This window comes from Lissotriton vulgaris, chromosome 8 (genome assembly GCF_964263255.1).
Source record: "Lissotriton vulgaris chromosome 8, aLisVul1.2, whole genome shotgun sequence".
NCBI lineage: Eukaryota > Metazoa > Chordata > Amphibia > Caudata > Salamandridae > Lissotriton > Lissotriton vulgaris.
The window spans coordinates 356,099,808-356,121,246 of NC_141696.1; the positions used below are offsets into that span (position 1 = coordinate 356,099,808).

General features: G+C 47.9%; 2 protein-coding genes across 11 annotated transcripts in view; one reads left to right on the plus strand and one right to left on the minus strand.

Annotated features, from left to right (window-relative positions):
- The window catches only part of GPR34 (G protein-coupled receptor 34), a 33,146-nt gene extending 24,239 nt beyond the window's left edge, over positions 1–8,907 (minus strand). Inside the window, exon 1 of the mRNA XM_086934109.1 lies at positions 8,793–8,907. The gene's annotated coding sequence lies outside the window, so the exon portion shown is untranslated. The remainder of the gene's footprint in view (positions 1–8,792) is intronic.
- Positions 1–21,439, plus strand: part of CASK (calcium/calmodulin dependent serine protein kinase) — a 1,261,401-nt gene that overhangs the window by 458,533 nt on the left and 781,429 nt on the right. For all 10 annotated transcript variants that reach the window (XM_086934112.1, XM_086934115.1, XM_086934119.1 and 7 more), the window contains exon 6: positions 11,321–11,423. In XM_086934112.1, coding sequence (XP_086790238.1) covers positions 11,321–11,423 — 103 coding nt within the window. The remainder of the gene's footprint in view (positions 1–11,320; positions 11,424–21,439) is intronic.

Below are 21,439 nucleotides of genomic sequence, written 5' to 3' on the forward strand. Positions count from 1 at the left end.
TTTCGTGTTGATTCTATCCTGGAAGCCATTTTCTTTGTGGTTTTGAGTATGAGCATGCACGCACCTATAAAATAATATGGATGTGTCTTAATGCTTTTTTATTTTTTTTTAACTTTTCGCCTTGCTGCACAGCATGTCGGTGACAGTGTGCCGCATGGCTAAACGACTTTGGCAAAGTGAATAGGTACCAAAGTGCAACCTATTTGCTTTTGACAATGCTTGTTTTTTATATCAAATTACCAACTGAAAAGACTTGAGAGGAGACTGAAAAGAGGGATTATAAGCAGAGAGAACAGATATGTGAGGTAGAAATAGAGTAATAGAACAGAAATATAAAGATAATTGGGTTATGGTTTTACTGATTAAAGTAGTTCTGTATCACTACTCCTAATCTGAGTAGTAGTGCCTCCCCTAAAACTGCTGTTACTACTGGTAAATCGGTTTATAGTATTCCAAATAGAACTACCATGCATACTGCATCTTCAACTTCAAGTACTGTATTATGAGCACTTCTTTCAGTAATACTGCTTCTACTATTGTCACTACTCTGGGCATGACTGCTGTTATTAGTACACGAAGTACTACTGCTACTGTAACTACTGACTGCTACAGTTATACCTGCTGCTTATGTTGCTAGTACTCCTCCTGTTACCAGTAATACTACTACTACTAATGTACACAACTGCTGCAAATAAAATCTAGGCTAGTAAGCGTTGTAAAACTACATGTACCTACATGATTGCCAGTTCTGTTTACAGTGCTACATCAATTCTAATACTACAGCTAATGCCATTTCTATCAGTCCCACTAATGCTTCTAGTTCCACTTCACGTGGTACAAGTAAGCCTACAAAAGAACTGTCTTCCTCCAATTCCAGCATGTATCGAATTCATTGAGGCAGAGTCATCAAATGCCAAAACAACACATTTATTTCACGTGGCAGGTTTTTGCACATTAGGTCCATTTCATAAAAATTAAACCTACTGTTTTAAATGAGCAAAAAAAACTAGTCACTTTCCTTAACCACTTTATTTATATGTATCTGAAAGAAACACGTTAGTTAAATTCCTTAACTTAGAATAACCCCCAGGCGTCAGACTGGATCCGGAAAGTTTTCGTCAGCAGTACCCCTGTGCGTCGGTAGGCATCGTCTGCAGCACCGCATCAGCATCGTGATCGCCGGGATGACGTCGCCGGAGTACTTAGACGCCGCCCTCGCGCTCTGACATCAGTTCTTCTTTTTTCCGCGCCAGCAAGCGCAGATCCGGGAAGAGCGTACCCTTGGTAATTTTTTTACTACATTTTGGAAAAGTTTTTGTCTATCTTTTTTGAGTCGACATCGACTCCTGGTGCTGGTAGGGATGCCCGGTTTTAAGCCGTGTGACGCCTGTCACCGACTGATGGTGGTTACCGACCCCCACCGCCGGTCTCTCTGTTTAGGGGCCGACCACGATGACAAGTCGTGCCCCGACTGCCGGGCCTTGACTTTGAAGGCTAGGCGGGAGCTTTACCATAAGCTGCTCGAAAACCAGCAGTCGGCTCTGCGCCGCTCGAGGTCTTGGTTGAGTAGGAAGTCGAGGGACCAGTCGCAGGCCGGAGTCCGCACGGTTCGTCGGGATCCAAGTCCTCGCACTCCGGTAAGTCGAGGCATGGCAACAAGAAGTCGAAGAAAAACCATTGTTCTTCGACCTCCCCTCGCCGGTCGCGCGACTCGTCCGAGGGTTCAGGTGGCGCCGCCCTCGCGGCTTCGGCGGAGCCCGCGCAGTCACATACAGCCCCACACCCTCTGGTCCCTGGGCTCAGTACAACTCCGGAGCAGATTCAAGACTTCCTCCTGTCCATGAGGCCTCTCTTTCCGCCGTTGGGCCCTGCCGGTGCGCCTTTGGGCCCCGCGGGTCCGACTGGGGGTCCTAGCCCTGTGTTGCCAGCGGCTTCGGCCTCAGCACCGCTGGCGACTTCTGTTCCTGCGTCGCAGGACCCTGTGGGATCCAGGCCGACGCTGGTTGACCTGATGACTCCTCCGCCGGCGCCGACCCCCTCAGAGCCACCACCCGCGCCGTCCTCGGGCGACTCCAGCCCTGGATTCAGCCCGGGCTCGGATTGGCGCCATCTCCGACGCCGACTGGTGAGTTGTTCACCCACGCCCCGGGTCCGTCATTTCTGCCCGTTTATCAGGACACGGATGAAGGAGAGGACTAGGAGGGGTCTGAGGACCCTCTGGCACAGTAGTGCCAGTAAAGTCAGGACTGGGCAGATGAGCTAGGAGAGGCCAGTGGTCTAGACACTTCGCCCGACACCGGTTTTCGCTCTCCTCCTTCCGTGGCTACGGAGGAGGGAGCTACTTATGCTGTGGTGCTGCGCAAGGCGGCAAGGCCTTGGGCCTTGAGCTCCCTGCAGCAGCCATGAGGACTAACCTCCTCACCGAGGTGCTCCTCACCCAGTTTTAAGCCGTGTAACGCCTGTCACCGACTGATGTCGGTTACCGACCCCCACCGCCGGTCTCTCTACTGTTTAGGGGCCGACCACGACGACAAGTCATGCCCCGACTGCCGGGCCTTGACTTCAAAGGCTAGGCAGGAGCTTTACCGTAAGCTGCTTGAAATCCAGCAGTCGGCTCCGCGCCGCTCGAGGTCCCGGTCGAGGAGGAAGTTGAGGAACCGGTAAGCTCTTTGGAGCCTCTGCTGCAGTTTGAGGCTTTCACTGAAGTTCTGATGGGCACTTGGCCCAAGCCCACCACAGTCCCTCCTGTGGATCAGAACGTGGCCCGGCGCCACCGCCCAGCTCCGGGCGACCCCTGCTTTATGTCCGTCCACCCTCCCCACCCCTGAGAGTCTGGTTATCCAGGCCTCCACGTCCCAAACCGTCTTCCCGACTGCACCACCGGACCGGGAATCCAAAAGGCTGCAACAGTTTGGCAAGAAACTGTTTTCCTCCCTCGGTCTAGGGTTGCGACGCATTAATGCTGCATGCTTTTTGGACCATTACACACACTCTCTGTGGGATACGGTGGCGGACGTGCTGCCCTTGTGTCCGGAGGAGGCCAGGACACGGCTCGCCCAAGCTCTTGCTGAGGGGCGGAATGCAGCACGGTTCTCCATCCGATGTGGACTTGACACCACGGACTCGCTGGGTAGAGCGATGGCAACGACGGTGGCGATTCGTCGCCACACCAGACTGAGGTCCACAAACTTTTCAGGGATGTCCAGAGCACTCTCATGGACATGCCTTTTAGTGGCCATCTCGTCTCTGGTGACAAAGCATATAGCGCGCTGGAGCGCTTTAAGGACTCCAGGGCTACGGCCAAGTCTTTGGGCCTGTCGGCCCAGCGCCAGCAACCTTCTGCTTTTCGTTCCTTTCGTGGCCTAGGAAGGGGCACCTCTGCATGTTCGTCTAGCCGCAGGCCGCAGAACCATCCTCAACGCATTCGCCGACGGGCATTCCGCTGTGGCGGAGCAGGGGGACAGAGAGCCGGTCAGTCCACATGCGCTCCCACAGCTTCTGCCTCAAAGTCTTCCTAGTCTGAGCTTTCTGGCCCATTCCATGTTCGCCATCACCTGCTCCACTGGTGTACCATCACTTCGGACCGATGGGTGCTGCAAATCATTCGAAGGGGCTACTCCCTCCCCTTCGAGACGACCCCTTCAGCCATGCCACCCCAGTACCACCGCATGTTGGGGGATCACTTGCAACTTCTTCAGGAGGAAGTTACAGCCCTCTTGACCAAGGGGGCCATCGAGTGCGCTCCTGACCCAGAAGTAGGGCGGAGGTGTTACTCCCACTACTTTCTGGTTCCCAAGAAGTGCAAGGAGGGCCTGCGCCCTATCTTGGACCTCAGGAGCGTCAACGTCTTCCTCCGGAAGGAGAAGTTCAAGATGCTGACTTTAGCTCAGGTTCTGGCCGCCCTCGACCATGGAGACTGAATGGTAGCATTGGACTTGCAGGACGCTTATTTCCATATTCCTGTCCTGCCAGGCCCATCGCCGTTACCTGCGGTTCACGGTGGGCCACGAGCACTTTCAGTTTACTCTTCTCCCCATCGGCCTCACCAGTGCCCCTCGGGTGTTCACGAAAGTGATGGCGGTGGTCTCAGCTCATCTTCGCAGATCAGGGGTTCCAGTCTTCCCCTATCTCGACGACTGGTTGTTGAAGGCGGGCTCGCCCCAAACAGTCGTCTCCCACCTCCAGACTACAGCCGACCTCCTGCATTTGCTGGGGTTCTCCATCAACGTGCCGAAGTCACACCTGAGTCCCTCTCAAAAGCTCCTCTTCATCGGAGCAGTTCTGGACTCGGCGCAGTTTCGGGTTTATCCTCCCGAGCAGCGGGTTCGGTATATTCAGGCTCTGATTCCGATCTTTCAGCCTTTATCACAAGTTTCGGTCAGGATGGCCCTAAGGCTGCTGGGTCTGATGGCCTCCTGCATCCTGCTGGTACATCACGCCAGGTCGCGGATGCTGGCTCTGCAGTGGGACCTGAAGTTGCAGTGGGCACAACATCAGGGCAACCTGCCCGACCACGTCCTGATCTTGGAGGGCACTGCGAGACAGTTGCAGTGGTGGCTCACGGACCACAATTGGGTCAGTGGCAGATCCCTCTCCCTACCCCAACCGGAGCACACAGTGGTGACTGATGAGTCCCTCCTGGTATGGGGGGGCCACATGGGAGAGGCGGAGATCAGAGGCCTCTGGTCGAGTCCTGGCTCCATATCAACCTTCTGGTGCTGCGGGTGGTCCGACTTGCACTGAAGGCATTCCTTCCCTCTGTCCAGGGAAGTGTAGTGCAGGTGTTGACGGACAACACCACCGCCATGTGGTATTGCAACAAACAGGGCGGGTGGGGTAGTGGACCCTTTGTCAGGAGGCTCTGCGCCACTGGACATGGCTGGAACATCCGGGCATCACCCTGGTGGTTCAACACCTGGCAGGTTTCCCACCTTTTCTTGGTTCCTTTGATTTCTTTCTACTATTTTTGGGGAACAGTGTATCCTTGTTGTTGTAGGTTCTCTGAACGCCAGGGCAGACTAACTCAGCCTTCGGTGCATGATGGATCACGAGTGGCGTCTGAACTCTGACGTGGCACAAGGTCTCTTTCAGCAGTGGGGAGAGCCTTGGTTAGATCTATTTGCCACCGAAGAAAACGCGCAATGTCATCAGTTCTGCGCGCTGGAGTTTCCAAGGCGGCACTCGCTCGGAGACGCGTTTCGTCGCGAGTAAAGTTGCGGTCTGTTATACGCCTTTCCGCCGATACCACTTCTGCCCAGAGTGCTGAAGAAGATCAGGTGCAACCGGGCCCATGTCATCCTGGTGGCTCCGGATTGGGCACGAAGATACTGGTATCCCAAGCTACTCAGTCTGTCAATCGATCCCCCGATCCGACTGCCTCTTCGGGAGGGTCTTCTGTCGCAGCAGCAGGGGACGGTCCTCCACCTGACCCTGTCCAGCCTCCACCTACATGCGTGGGGATTAAGCGGCGACAGTTGATGCCGTTTGACTTGCCTCCTGAAGTCTGTGATGTCATTCTGGCAGCCAGGCGTCCCTCCACAAAAACGGTATACGCCTGCAGGTGGAACACATTTTTGGCATGGTACACAGCAAAGGCTGTGGATCTCCTTTTCGCCCCTCTTTCTGAGGTTCTCCTTTTTCTTCTTTCCCGGGCCCAGCAAGGCTCTGCTCTGGGCACCGTCAAGGGATATATTTCAGCTGTTTAAGCTTTCTTGAGGCTTCCTGATCAGCCTTCTCTTTTCAAGTCCCCTGTTGTAAATAGATTCTTGAAAGGCATTACTCACATGTTTCCTCCGGTTCACTTCGTAATGCCTCAGTGGGACTTGAATCTGGTGTTAACCTGTCTGATGTGTGCTCCCTTTGAGCCACTCCATAACTGTCCTCTTCGTCTTCTGACTCTCAAGACTGCTTTCATGGTTGCCATCACCTCTGCCAGAAGGGTGAGTGAGCTCCAGGCTCTTTCTTCTAAGCCTCCTTTCCTCTCTATCCATCCGGACAAAGTTGTTCTGAGGACTCGTCCTTCTTTTCTACCCAAGGTGGTTACTGCCTTTTACATCGGCCAGACCATTACCTTGCCCACCTTCTTTCCGCCTCCACATCCTTCGAAAGAGGAAGAGAGGCTCCACCGCCTGGACCCAAAACGTGCGCTTTCTTTTTATTTGAACCGCACACAACAGTTCCGGGTGGACGACCAACTTTTTGTTGGCTACGTGGGCGCTAAGAAGGGACAGGCGGTGCACAAACTAACCATCTCTTGGTGTAGCTCCTTAAGTAAAGACCAGTCAATTAGTGGAACTCCAGTAGCCTGGAATGCAGTGAGTTTGTAGTGTATGAAAAGATACAGTACTCCAAAACAGTCAACTCAGACGAATACCTCAATTTAGAGTTTATGGGCAGCACACTGTTGCCTTTTCCTGAAAGCGTCCCTCCTCTGTGCCATCTGATTTTGGGTCCAGTTTGAAGGCAGGAATTCACTTTGTATCTGTGGGTTTGCCCAACTCCTTCTATTTATTTAGAATCCGATGGCAAGGCTTGTTGCCCAAATCCTAACTAAGGCAACCAGATAAAAATGTCTGGGGTGGAGCTGTGTCATCTCCCAGAGTCCCTGTCCCTCTCTGTGAGTTGTGGAATGTGTTGGAGATTAAATGGAAACTGCTGTAGGTTCAATAGTCTGAGGGAAGGGAGCAAGTAGTGGTAATCACCTGGGAGTCTATGACTCCATGGCTTGGATTACGCTCTCACACCCCGGGATGGTAGCCAGTCGATGGCCCGTATCCTGATGCTTTGGAATTTCCTCAGGTGCCACCAGACCTCTGTGTGTGCACAGCAGAGTGTGAAATGTAAGGGATATTCTGGTTTAGGTCGGTTTAGCACCATTGGGGCAGGCCTCTGGTTCCACCAGGCATAGGAGAACATAAGTGTAGGGGATAACTGCAGCACTAAGCTGCGTCTGCGACTGTTTTCCCTGGCTGCCTATATAGATGAGGTGCTCATGTGTCATGATGGAAGAGCGAAAACTTCTGCAGAAGCAGTACATCCGCCCAAGTGTAAAAGCATGCCGAAGCTTAGATTACATGCTTTGGCAAGACCAAACCAAGGTAGCATGCTCCACTTTTACCCTTACTCCTTAAAGTTTACATCTAAGAGCCCGCTGTCTCCATTTCCCTTCTCCTCCCTCTTTATTGATTTTCAGATTGCAACATGAAAAGACGGGGCATTGAGTCTGCCTTGATAGTTCTGCGCGCGCGTTCGTTACTCTGTCTTGAGCGTGAATCCGTTCCTCTATGTGCGTGTGGGTAGAGCATTAATCAGACCTCATACATTCTGTCCTTGTTTAGTCTGACGTGCCGAACATTGCATTCCGCGAGCATCGAGCCTCCCGAAAGCAGTCTCTTGGATTGAACAAAACGAATTAACGAGATAAAACAGCAGTGGGAACGAACCCGCTGCAAACTGTAGCATTTTGGGATAAGCTGTGTGACCTTGTTTGTTACAAGTTGTGCACTAGCTGTCCCCTTTGTTGACAGGGTTCCTCTGAATTTTAGATGTATTCGGTAGTTTCTAATGTGTTAAAATAATAACTGTTCATGCCAAGTACAATTCCGAACTTGTTTTCAGATGCAACCGCAAAGGTTTATAGCTTCAGTACTAGATCTGGTAGAAACGTTAATTAGGTAGGGGAAACTCGCGTAGTTTTGCATTACCTAAAATTCTAGAAATTACTGGAAATTTCGCGTTACACAATTTCACATAACGTTTGCACGTAAGTATCTCATTCCTGCAGACAATCTCGCATTACTTTTTATTCTAAGTGCAAAAAAAGTTATGAGAGAGACGGACAAACCACATTGTGCTTTAAAAGTATAATTTGTGGAAACCTGTATTGAATTTTGTAGGCAAAATATATTACATGATTTTCCCCACCCTTGTACTGTATATCGCTGGTTTCCTTCCATCTCCACTCCGACTGATAATTCAATAGAATTTTTCAGCTCGGTTAGTCGGTTTGTGGATTACATTTTGAATCACAGCAGCAGTGAGTGAGTTTTATTCATTTCATAGTAGTTCCTCGGGCACAACTAGTTGCATGCAAGCGTGTGGTTAGGCTTAAAAATTAATATCGTTCATCCAAAAGCTTCGCTCAGTATTTGGGAGGTCTGCTCTTAAGTCCTTACACATTTGATTAATATTGTGCGCATTGGAATACTTGCATAGCGCGTCATACTGACGGGGGAGCTGACTGCACTGTTGAAGCTGTGTAGCTTGTTCACATGTCAACGTGAATCGTGTGCTGTTACTTAAAATGAAGCCATCTTTGAGCAAAGTTATCCTCCAGACCAAGCGCTTTGAGGGAATTGAGATGCTTCCTACCCCCATAAAAGTGAATATTTCTGTACAAAGTAGGATTTCCACTTAGCCTGTTTTAGGGTTCTTTTTATTAGCGCACATATTGCAGTCTCTTTTTAAAAGCTTTAAAGATTTTTTTGAGAAATTAAAAACATTAAATACTTGTACATTGACGTGAGTTATACTGCACTATTTGAAATTGCTGTGAGTTTCAGAAGCAGTCTATTGTCTATTTTGAGGAACGCCAGTTTTGACTACAAATACGATTGTTTACCTAGCCCTCCAATCTGCCAGCCAGCTAGCTTCCATTACTTAGTACTTAAAGCATGTATGTAGCATTTGGTTTTCGGTTTCACGACGGTAATTCAAATGTCTTTTCTATAAACGATTAATTTCGCCGACTCATTTACTCACAGACGGTAATAAGAATAGATTAACAAACTAACCTTGCTATGGCTTTGAGGTGGCTTGTCTGCAGCTTCTTTAACCGCTGTTAACCAGAAGGGAAGTGAAGTGAAGTGTTTCTTGTGCGCGCGATGTGGCGCGAGCTTCTGCCTCCAGGGTTGTGATACGAATCAGTTGTGTCAGCGAGAAGGGAGCACATGAGCTCAGCCGTTGCCGCTTTCCAGACTTTTTTTCTGTAACTTTCCAAATTCGACTTTAAAGGAGCCTTTTGGCTGTCATAACGCATGTGTCATTCAAAGGTCTGTTTTGTTTCTTCTCCAAGGTGTGCACGTTGTCATATCTTCCCTCCATCACACTCCCTTCAAATACATTTCCTTCCTCTTGATGTTGCACCTCGAACTGTAGAAAAAGTTGCTATAAAATATAATTACTGAATTCTTGCTATATCGGACCGGAATTGTGTGGCTCTCTGCAAACCTTCCCCGAATGGAGTTTTTACTGCATGGGAGATTCTGCTTCTTCAGCGATGTAGTCGATTTCTGATTCTCCAGCAGTTGCACATGTATGATGTTGGACTTACAGCTCCTATGATGCATGTGGTTTTGGCAAGCAGCCACACCAGTAACTCATGATTTTACTGGTTAACGGAATCACAATGGTTAATAGAACAAACGCACAAAAACGTGATAGGTGGAATGCTTGTGATATGTCTAACCACTGGCAAATGCTCTGGTTAACATTTCACACTGTCTTTCTTTCGCCCACCTTGCCACCTCAGGTTGGACCCAGACACATACAAATCAATCTTGACCCTGCTCCAAAAAGAGCAGGCCAGCTCGAACTGCCAGGCCAGGTTGTCCTTGCGCTGGAACACAAGCCACCCAAGACCGAGTTCGCCCTGATTGGAGCTCTTCAGTCAAGTGTAGCTTTGTTCTGGTGGAAAAGTTACAAACTGGGTTGACGCATTGAGCAAAAGAAAAATGGGTTTAACCCAGATCTCTTGATTTCGTTACCTGTTCGAGTTGGATTAGTATCTAAAACGCAAATACAATGCACAAAAGCATTTTTTTTTGAGTGGTCTGATCGAGGGTGTGGTGCAACTAATTGTAGGGTAGGGGGAACTGTGAAGCAACATGATGGAGTGTGGGTGGGCAAAGCTACACTGGGAGTATGAGGGAAATGTCAAACCAACACAGGAGAGTGGGTGAAACCAACAGAAGGGCAGGGCTGTAATGTACCTGGAAACAAAAGGAGGAGGATGGGAACTTAAACAACACCGGGGTTGAGGAAAAGTAACATTGATGCCTGGGATGTGGGGAAGCAATGGGGAGAAGCACATGGGTGAGCGCTAGAGGGGGAGAGGTTGGGAGAAGCAGTCCAGCAATATGGAGTGCTGGGAGGGAAACATACAGGAGGGAGACAGCTTGAAAAAATATGCACCCTAAGAGTATTCCACACAAAAGAAAAAAGTAGTGCTTGAAAAGGAAGCAGCGATGCTAGCCAGTCATAGAGATTGTAAAGAGGAAGTGCTCCATCGGACGGGCAACTGTAAGACTGACAAACTGACATGAAAAAGAAGCAGGCGAATGGTAGTGACAAAGTAAGCCAACTATTGGTAAGCAATGGATGGGCACCAAATCCCTCAATGTTCTTGGCAAGCCACAGTATGCCTCGCTACGGACAGCACATGCTATCTCTAGTAGGCTTGACCTAAAAATTATCAGGGTGTGCGTTTCTTGCCTCACTAAATTGGTACTCGCATTATCAACTCAAGAAGGAAGAAACAGTTAAAGCCCACTTTTCTTTAGAAAATGTAAGTGGGCCTATTTGACCTGCAGCTGTCTTTCATAACAAAAGGGTTTGTGCCAATCAGTGTAACGGGCATGCGCTGTTACTAAACTGTGCCAGGCACAGTGCTTTTGAGGCAAGACAGCCCCTTTGAATGTTTCCTCATATTTTTCACTCATTGTCATTTAACAGACAGACTGATTTGACCCTTGTTGGTAGAAAACCTTGATGTCACCGGTTTTTTGTTTTTCTTTGTTTTCTTTTTTCTTTTGGCTTTGTTGATTCACTGTATTTCGTTCCTTTCTATTGCTGTAGACATGGAAAACAAACTTATGCCAACCTTTCCCTTCGTTTGTTTTTAAATTTCCTTTGTTCTTTGTTTTCACAATTTCCATAAATTGGAAGAAGTGTGTGCATTTTCTTACTATACCGGATCTGGGTTTCTTTCTTGGGTTTGGTATTTTTTCAAGCTTTTGGTCATCAGACATTTGTGCTCTGTTAAGAATGTTCATGGAAATGATGTAGTGCTAATTGTGACTACAAAATCTTCATACATCTAGAGTTGGGTCTTGGTACCATTTCTGTTACAATTTTGAGAACGTTTTTAGAAATGTGAAACTGTTTTCACAACTTTTCTGGTCTGCTTGAAAAAAACGGTGATTAGTTCTCATTTTACTTTAACTTATAAGACACCAATGCTTTCCTTTGTTGAACAACCTGTAATGTATGTATTTATGAAAAGTAGTTTTTTCATTCTGTAATTTTTCTTCTTTTTGTCTAGCCGCACTGTGTGCTGCTTGCCTCGAAGGAAAATTCTGCACCTGTAAAACTTGGAGGTTTTGGAGTTGCAATTCAGTTGGGAGAATCTGGACTGGTGGCAGGAGGTGAAGAATAACTTTTTTTGTTTTTCTCTAATTTTGTTCCCATCAATTTTTGTGAAACCATGTCACAGTTTTGTTTACATATCCTAGCAATATAAATCCAGCAATCCTCCGTTTTTTCTTGTCAGTCTTAAATATAAAATTGTACGTTCTCAACAGGGCTCCTTGGGATTTAACAAATATATTTGTATCCCACTAAAAATGAAGTTCCATTTAATTTAATTAGTTTAAGACATTGTTACCATTTCATATTTATTCTGAATATTGCATGCATTAACTGTAATTGCCTTCTAAAATAACATGAATATTTGAATATTTCAGAACGGTGGAAAGAGCTGAAAGTAAACTCTTTCTTTAAACAAAAACAAGTAGCTGTAACTAAAAATACTCCTTAAAAACAAAAGTCAGTATCTTCTTCATACATCTGCTTAAGATTTAAAGATTGCGGGGTATTCCTTTAGATTTTGAGGCGCTTAATCGTTACTTTTGCAAGACAAACTCCTACTCTCCTAGGACAAACCACATGTGTCAAAACCGAACTCACTTACGAAGGGCAGCTTTCTGCACCTTGCCTAGAGGTCTAGACAAAGTACTACACTACTTTTGTGCTGTTTACCGTACCTGCTTTATATCACCTGCTGCTGACTACTCCTAAATCACACCCTGGAATGCAGAATAATACATCTGACTTGGTTGGTATGCCAGAACATTAGGACACTTTTATCCTAATTGAGTAGGTGAAATGATAAATAACTCATGTTCTTCAGTAATCTGCTCTATTGACGTCTTTCAGGAATCTAGTGATGGATGCTTGATAGGGGTGTACATTTTTTTTTAAAAGTCCTATGACTTTGTATGCCTCGACCGCATTTTGTGAACTCCCCAAAATCAGACAGTTTGTTGGCATTCACAAACTCCTCTCGACACCTTTCTACCATTGAAACCATTTGACATTTAGCAAAATGGCTGTAATAGTTTCCATTCAGGGTGGGAAGGGAAATGAAACTCTTACAAAGGAGGGGCGGAGGGGAGGAGGATCTAACCAGGACTGTGTTTCCCATTGGAGAAATAGAAAACTATGTGTATTTGCACATCAGGTTGTATTTTCCCAATGTGAACCCTGCATATACCTCTCGACTGGGGAAACAACAGCTGTCATGACATTCCAAGTAATCCTCAGAACGCTTCATGCATACTGTTGGGTGGTGTGGTAAAGAACTAAACGTTATACATTTACACCAGTGCAGAGAATGTTTATGCATAAATGTATACCTTTTCTTTGTGCTAATGCTCTAAATTTAGTGTTTGCTTCTTAGAAATTGGATATTGCAATAGTTATAAAAACTCCCTGAAGAACAGTTTCCCCAAATAATTGTCAGAGCATAACTGAAAGCAAAGATTTAAGTCATTATGTCATTAAAATACAGAATTGAAAGGCATATAAATGACTCCTCCCAACAACCGCCTTTATTTCCATTATACTTCTGTCTGGTCCCTTCACATGCCTCATTTGTTAGAATCCTTCAGCTGCTTGCGGTGGAGTCAAGCTGCTTGATAAAGGCTTGAATTTTTTTTACTCAAAAGCAGTTGCTTGTGCAGCCCGTATGCACAGCCATATCAAGTTTTAAATATATACTCTACATGTTTCCTTTTTCATTTCAAGTATCTGTGCCTAGAAGGTTGGGGTTTGGGCTGCTCTTTCTTTTTTTAACGGGCTAAATCCAAAAGGCTATTTAAGAAATGGGGTAACCAAATCTCCAGGGGGGTAACACGGAACCAAGCGGGCAGGCCAAACTTCGGAGGACATGTGAAGCACTCACGCAGTACTCACAGACGACACACCACAAAAGAGGCAGGACACCAGCTTGCGTTGGAAAATTAGTAAGTAGTTTAGTATATCTCCAACCTGCAAGGCAAAAATGCATAAACAGTGGTATCACAACACGGCGCCAACTGGCACCAGAGCCAAGTGTATCAGGGGGGGATTATTTACATTTGAAGTAAGGGCTGAGTCCATAAGTCCATGGCTGAAATAAAGAAGAATGTTATTAAATTGACATTAAACCTGGGGTCAATATGGCGGGGCCAACTCAGGCTCTCATCTTTAGTGGTAGGTTGTAATTGCGAAATACAACATCAGCATAACTACACACCGTGCACTATAACTCCAACCCGACCCCTGTAAAGGAAGAACTTCATGGCATCTCAGCACATGATAACAGACAGGAGCACCTGTAATAAAGCAACAAGGCTTGCTCATTAACCTTGGATGCAACCAGGGGCCTGGAATGGCACGTCAGACCAGCATAGGGGCAGGACCACTAGTATAAGACATCAGGGAGTATACAACAGCATACAAAACTCCCCATCAAGCATTAATACTAGGCATCAGAGCGAAACCATCTGCCTAAGCATCACCCCAGCATTAACATAAAGCTCGGCCCTAACTCATGGAGGTCATGCAGATAGCAGTCACATGAACACTAGGCCCAAATCACATTGAACTTGGGGGCATTTATGCATTTACCATGGGCCTGACTCTAGGCCTATGAACCCCAACTTAGGGGGAACCCTCCTTGGGGCATAAACATATAGATTGGTTGTCAGGCCTAAACATTTCAGGGAACATCAGGCAACAGGTAAAAATGTACATTTCATTAGGCAGTTCAGAGGGGCCTAACTGGCATCTTGGGGTTAACTAATTCCCCTGCAGTCACTAGCGGCCTTTACCCTGGTTCTGGGCACTTGGGCCCCTATCAGTCAACAAAGGAGAGGGGGGCGGACACCGACCCTGTGTCCCGTTGCCCTCTCTACCCCCCCACACAGTTTAACGCAGGCCCCACTCACCGGGCTCCTCTCGATGGCTCCTGCGGAGCTCGGTAGGTACTGCAGGCGTCCTCTGGAGAGGCTCTCCTCTGGTGCAGACCGGCGGGGCACACGTGCTTCATCCGGGCCCCTCTTCCTCACAGGGGGCCCGGGTGTTAAAAACGGCCTCGGGGAGGCCACAGGGTGCGAACGCGGTGACCTGGCCCACGTGGGGGAAGCTCACCTGGCTTTCCTCCCACCTCACACGGGGCTCCCTCGACCTCCCGGGAGCCCCGCAACGCTGTCGGGTCGCTTTTCCTGGCTGCCCCTCTGGCAGCTCGCGGGGGGGGGGGGCTGTCTCCGCTTTCTCCGGCGGCTTCAGGCAGCCGCCTCCGTTCTCCTCAGGTCCGGCGGCAGGACAGACACCGACAGGCCCCGGCCCCGCCTCACTCAGCAGGGCATCTTCCCGGCACCGGCCCCAGTCCACGGAGCACAGACCGGCGGGGTGGGCTCCCGCTCTGGTCGCTCTCACCGTGGCTCCCTCGGGGGGCACAGGGGACCCAGCCCCAGCGCCTCCTATCTCCGTCTTCACCCGGGCTCCCCCTACCCCACGGGGACCCGGGGCTTAGGCTCGGCTTCCCTTCCTCTGGCTGCCCGGCCGGCAGCCAATCCCTGCACAGCCTTTCTGGGGGCACGGCTGCGCGGGCCAATCCGTGCGCGGCATTGGCGGGGGCGGGCTGATGACTCGGCCGGTCGCCGCCGTCACGTGATGCGGGCCCTGACGGCTTCAGGGCCTAGCGCGGCCCTCACCTCACTCCGGCGGCCCTCTACTGACACCGGGGGCCGCCGCGACGATGCCACAGCAGTGGGGGGGTCCCTCAAACGTAGCGCCGGGCGGCGGCGGTGAGATCGGCGGCAACAAGGCGCAATCTTCAGGCAGCGCCACAGTCTCCTCGGCGGCAGTAAGGGTAGGCTCCCTTTTTAATTAATTATTTTTATTCGCCCAAGCGCGCCAAAACGAGGGTAGGCTCCTCCAGCTCTCTTCCCCTCACAGTCCCTTCAGGCCACACGGCGCTCTTCTCCTCAGCAAACTGCGCTATTCACAGCGCACCGCTCCTCTCCCTCTGCTCACCCAGCTCTCAGCTCTTCCAGGCACAGCGCTTCCGGTGGCAGGTTAGCACCTCGCAACTCGCAGTGCTCAGGGCTTCGCAGCGCTTCGGGGCCTCGCAGCACTTCAGCCACAACAGTCATAGGGCACAGTGCCTTAACACGCCACAGTCCCTCGGGGGCACAATCCTCCCCGGGCAGCTCCTCACGACCCAGCACTTCCAAAGGGCCATCGCTTCACAAGAGGGGGTAGACAGTCCCTCTTCTCGCCTCCTGGGCGCTTCTTCCACGCAGTGCTGGCGCGGTTCCAGGTCTAAACGGCGTCAGCGACCTGGGTGGGGGTCCTCCTTCTGGGGCCCAGGGGAAAGTAGAGGGGGGGTTTTGAGGGGTGCAGGGCCCAGCTCACAGGCCCCTGTGGCGGTAACACCTCGCAGCAGGTCCCCTCACGTTCCTGTCCCAGCTCTGTCTGACTCTCTGGTGGCACACCGCCTTACTTATACCCTCCTCCCAGGCAGTGCCAGAACCTTCTAGAATGTTTGCAGAGCTGGCCTAAACTGGCTCAAGGGGAGGGGTTGAGCACCCTGGGTGCCAGGCTTTCCCTCCAAAAGCTAGGGGTGGCTGGGTAATAATATCTGGGCCGCTGACCTATGGCAGTCAGGTGGCAAAACCCATGGCCATGGCATCCATTTTAAATACAGAACATTTCAGTCAGGTGCATTTCTAAAATGGGGGAACATTTCCTGCACACCATTTCGTGACATTACAATTTTCAAACAGGGCAACTCTTACCACACATGGCCTATACAGGTTTACTACATCCTAGTCAAGGGGTTCAAAAGCGAAAAATTTCGGGGGAAAGGCCAAGTCCAACAGGCTATATTATGATAGAGGCATCTAGCTGCAGATTCCATACCTGTGAATTTCCGAGGCGGCAGACTGTTTCCAGAAGACTTTTGCTTGAGCAATACCCTTGTGTGCAGGAAGGTGGCATGGGTCGGCTCCGAGTGACATCATCCTCCATGTCAACTATATAGGTGCCACCTCGGTGTGCTGACGTCGGTTCTTTTCTTTCCGCGCCAGCTAGCAACGATCTGTGAAGGGAACTACCTGTTGTCACATTTTGATAGGCTTTTTCGACGTTTTTGTAGACAATTTTTGGTGTGTAGCTTTTCCAGCATGTCAAAGAAGACTTCTGGACTCAAACCGTGTGGTGTCTGCCATCGCACCATGTTGGTGACTGATCCGCACTTGATTTGTCTCTGGTGCCTGGAGCGTGACCACGACTCAGTCGTGCTCAGACTGCAGGGCTAGGGCTCCAAAAGCTTTGAGGGAACGGTTCCTAAAGCTGCTTGCAGCCCGGCACTCAGCACCACAGTATTCACCCCGGTGGTCTCGTTCTCGGTCCCGGTCGAGAGGAAGGTCCGGGCACTGCTCCGGGAATCCTAAGTCCTCATCCTCCCACTCAGAGTGGAAGGGGGACGACTTTGGACTCCGGGAGCAGTGCCCGGATTGATCATGTAAGAGGCATAAGAAACACAAGAAGTTGAAACATTCTTCAACTTTTTCCCATCCATTGGCCGATGTGACGGAGGAGTCTCCACGCTCTAGGCCTTATGTGCCTGGATCGGCTTTCACTTTCTTGCTTTCCCGGAGCCGGAGCGACCCTCGTCCAACAGAAAATATTTTATGACACCATGTGCCTCATATTTGGGTGACCTGACCTTCCCGGTGCACCTTTGAGCCCCCCAGAGACTCCGAGGGGGATCCATCGGGTTCCGCCCCAGCGGCTCCGGTGCTGATGCCCCCCACACCGCCAAGTGGATCCAGTGTTGGGTTGGACCGGCACTATTTGTGCCACTGCAACCTTCCCCAGTGCCGTCCCCGCACAGAGACTCCAGAGGCCCCTGGCACCACCCCTAGCGGCAACAGCCCCATTCTCATCTTGGACGACCTGGAACTGGACCGGCATCTACTGATATCGATTCTGGCTCCGACAGCACCCCTGGTTCCTAGGTCAGTTCCTCAGCTTTATTTTGAAGGGCTAGGAGTGGGGGTAGATTTTGAGGGGTTGTTGAACAATTTACAAGACCAGCCTGAGCATCAAATGGACTGGTATGAGGAACTGGGTGAGGCAAGTGGACTGGATACCTCTCCAGATTCTGGTCTGCTTTCTCTCCATATGGTGGCTACGGAGGAGGAAGCTCCATATGCTGTGTTGGTGAGAAGAGCAGCTGAGGTCCTGGACCTTCAGCTCCCTTTGGTGAAAGTCAAGACTAGCATCTTAACAGGTCCTGCAGAGGAGTGTCTCCTCCTCGGAACCCCTCCTGTTCAACGAGGCCTTGACTGATATCCTTCTGGGAACCTGGTTCAAGCCCAACAGGGGCTCCTGTGAATAGGACAATAGCCCGCTGCATCTCCCTGCACTGGGCGACCCAAAATTACTTGCCAACCACCCTACCCCCAAGAGCTTGGTGGTCCACGCCTCTACCTAACAAGGCATGTACCCTTCCATACCCCCGCACAGCGATTCCTTGTTGGGTCGTTACTCCTATTCCTTGTGGGAAGCGGTTGCACAAGTGCTGCCATAGGTCCTGGGGGAGGACCGGGCCATTCTCTCCCAAGCAGTCTGACGGGAAAATTCGTTGTGAGCTTGACAAGACCGACTCGCTGGGCAGAGTGAAGTAATCGACGGTGGCTGTTCGACGCCACGCCTGACTGAGAATGTCTGGCTTTTCTGGGGATGTCAATAACATAAATGGGTACTACTGGTCTGGTGACATACAGCTAAAGATGGATAAGTAGTGGCACAACGTGTGTTGTAACAGCTGAATGTGTTACTATACAAGGAATGGAAAGAAATCCATCAGCCCACCTAATGGCGGAGCATCATCATCTGGGATTTTGTGAAAAACTGGTATCTATTAGGTGTCTCACTTGATATTATCGTGAGATGTCCTAGTGTAGATCCACCAGTGATGAAAAAAAAAAGGCCATGAATTTGAATTCAGTGGTGCTAAAAAATAATTTGCAGTGATTAAATGTGAAAATAAATCATAAGTGTGAAGATCAGATTAACGATTATGACGCCAAAAACAATTGTATTATGGGGTAATCATAATGTCAAGATTAAAAACATTGTGTTGATAGTATGAAAAAATGGTAACTATCATCTGATGATTAAGGAGGTCGACATGTTTCAGCCACGATCAGGTCAGTAGGTGGACCAATGGCTTTCTTCAGGACCAAATTTGTACACTACGGCAGAGTAAGAAAAGTGAAAAAAGTAAACCAAATATGTCCTACCATGTATCAAATTCCAAAGTGTAGGAGTAATGTCTCTGGAAATGGATTCTTTCCTGAAGAATAAACATATATATATATATATGTATATGTATATATATATATATATATATATATATATATATATATATATATATATATATATATATATATATATATATATATATATATATATATTCACTCAAAAAACCATAGGTTTCACACCAGTTATAGTTAGCTGGAAATTTTACTGACATAAAACCATTGAAATTCCCACGTTATAGTTAGTTGGACTCACTATAACTTGCGCGCCTGCAATGCACTGCTGATGACGTCACATATTACATCACTCATGACCTGGTCAGTGACATCACTCATGACACCATCCAGTGAATGTGTGTCTTTCTGAAAAATAAATATGTTTTATATATGTATTTGTAAAGGTCGATGGAAGAATAAATGTTTAAATAAGTGTGTAAATGGATGTTTTTTTAATAAAATATTGATTGGTTAACTGGCGTATAAAGTGTATCTTAGTGAATACATATATTAGCAAGTAATTTTTAAATATTTAAATATATGTATCAGTGTTTCACTTTATGTATAAGTGGCTGCATGGGTTGGTGACTGACTCACTGTTTGTATGTGTTTTGAAGACAGCATATGTGCAGGACTGCATGGGTGGATGAGTGTGTATATGTGTGTGTTAGTGAGTGAATGCCTGCCTCACTAGTGTCTTTATGAGTAGCTACATATGTTTTAATCTAGTATATGTGAGCATTGATGTATATAAGTGAGTATATGTGAGAGTGATAGATTGAAAGAGTTCCTGTTTAAATAAGTATGTGTTTCTATAAGTGATTGTTTAAGAGAGTAAGTATGTGTAAGTTTCCTTAGAAGTAATGTGCTAGTGTGTGTATAGTTGTATATGCAAATAAATGGATGTTCAATAGTTTATTTGCATGTGTGAGTATGTGTGCGAGTAACTTTTGGATGACTGTCGGTGTGTAACAGGATGTATATGTGTATCACTACATATGATGAGTGAGTATATGTATGAGTGACTATATAGAACTGTTGCTGAATGAGAGGATGTGTATATAGATGGTGGAATTACTGAATTGGTTGTTGTAACTTGTATGGTATCTCCATTTTAAAAAAAATTTTAGTTTCTATTTTTGAATATGTGTTTCAAGGGTTACATTACACTGAAAGGAGGTCTGTCAGTCTGTCACAAGGATGGTGTCATCAGTGATGTCATGAGTGATGTCACTGACCATGTCATGAGTGATGTAATATGTGACATCATCAGCATTGCATTGCATGCGCGCAAGTTATAGTGAGTCCAATTAACTATAACGTGGGAATTTCAATGGTTTTATGTCAGTAAAATTTCCAGCTAACTATAACTGGTGTGAAACCTATGGTTTTTCAGTGAATTTAATAGGTTTTTTAAATGCTAATTCCTAACTATAACTGGTGTGAAACCTATGGTTTTTTCAGTGAATTTCAAAGGTTTTTTTTTATGCTAATTCCTAACTTTATAAGTAAGACTGTTACCGCTCTAGTTGTTCTTTAGAACACTCTGGTGCATACTACCATTGGGCTATAGTTGCGCTACATCTGGCTGATATTTGGGCTAAATTTGTATTTTTTTGTCTCTGATGGCCATATTTGGGCTACATTGGGCTACATTTGGGCTCTAACATATCTAAAGCCCAAATATAGGCCAATGTATATTTTTTAATAGTAAATTTTCTTAAAATCAACTGGAGCATATATCTTGAGACATAGCTATCAGTCCTTACAATTTTTCATTTAAAATTTTTTTTTTTTTTTTTGTCTTGGAGCGCTTCCGGTGCGCGCCCTGGTGAGCGCCCCGTAAAGCGTACTATTTTGAAGCGCCCCGGTGCGCGAACAGGGAAGTGTCCCGTTAGCGCCAATGTCGCGATCAAAAACATCGTGACTCGTCACGTAAGCGTGACGTATCGCGTAGCCGCGTGATGCGTCTTTTGACGCGTTGCGTAAACGCACCGGGAAGCGCGGCGCGGCCCAGAGCGCGTAACGTAAGCGCGCCGGAGCGCGTAACGTAAGCGCATCGGGTCATGTGACTTGAAAATAACACTTTTCATTGGTTCTCTTCATTTTTTTCTCCAAATAATGAAAGCCCCCTCCTTTTTTCCTCATTCTTACTTTCTTCATTGAGCAAGCAAGAGCTATTTTGGAGGAAAGAATGGCATCACTTGCTGCAGCTGTTGCATCCCCACCACCACCCCCACCACCCAGAAAAGAAGGTCCACCACCACAGTTTCTTGGAGGACAAGAAGAAGAGGAGGAAGAAGAGGAGGAGGATCAACATCAAAGGGTCTACCTCCCAGAAGAACCAAGACAAAGGCACGTCAAAGTGCACTTCATTTGGCCATTTTTTTCTTTTCCAGATGACCAAAAAAAGGTGAACGCCCCCAAAGTCACCTGTCTCATCTGTGACAAAGTTCTCTCCAGGGGCAATCCCTCCAAGAAATATTCTTTTGGTAACTATACCATGATCCGCCACATGGAAAGGTGGCATCCCAATAATTTGGCCCAGGCTGAAGTCCGGGAACTTTGTCACAACCCACCCCCTGTGGCCAGCACTTCCTCTTAAGTACCCTCACTTTCTGGACCAGAAGAACGGCAAATGGTGCCAAATATTCAACCAAAATTTGGCAAGGTCAAATTTCTTTGCATTTTGTGTGGCAAAACTTTATGCTATGGTGAACTTAGCGTCACCTTAATAAATACTGCTATAGACAACCACAAATGCAGCAAGGAAAGAAAACAGTAATTCT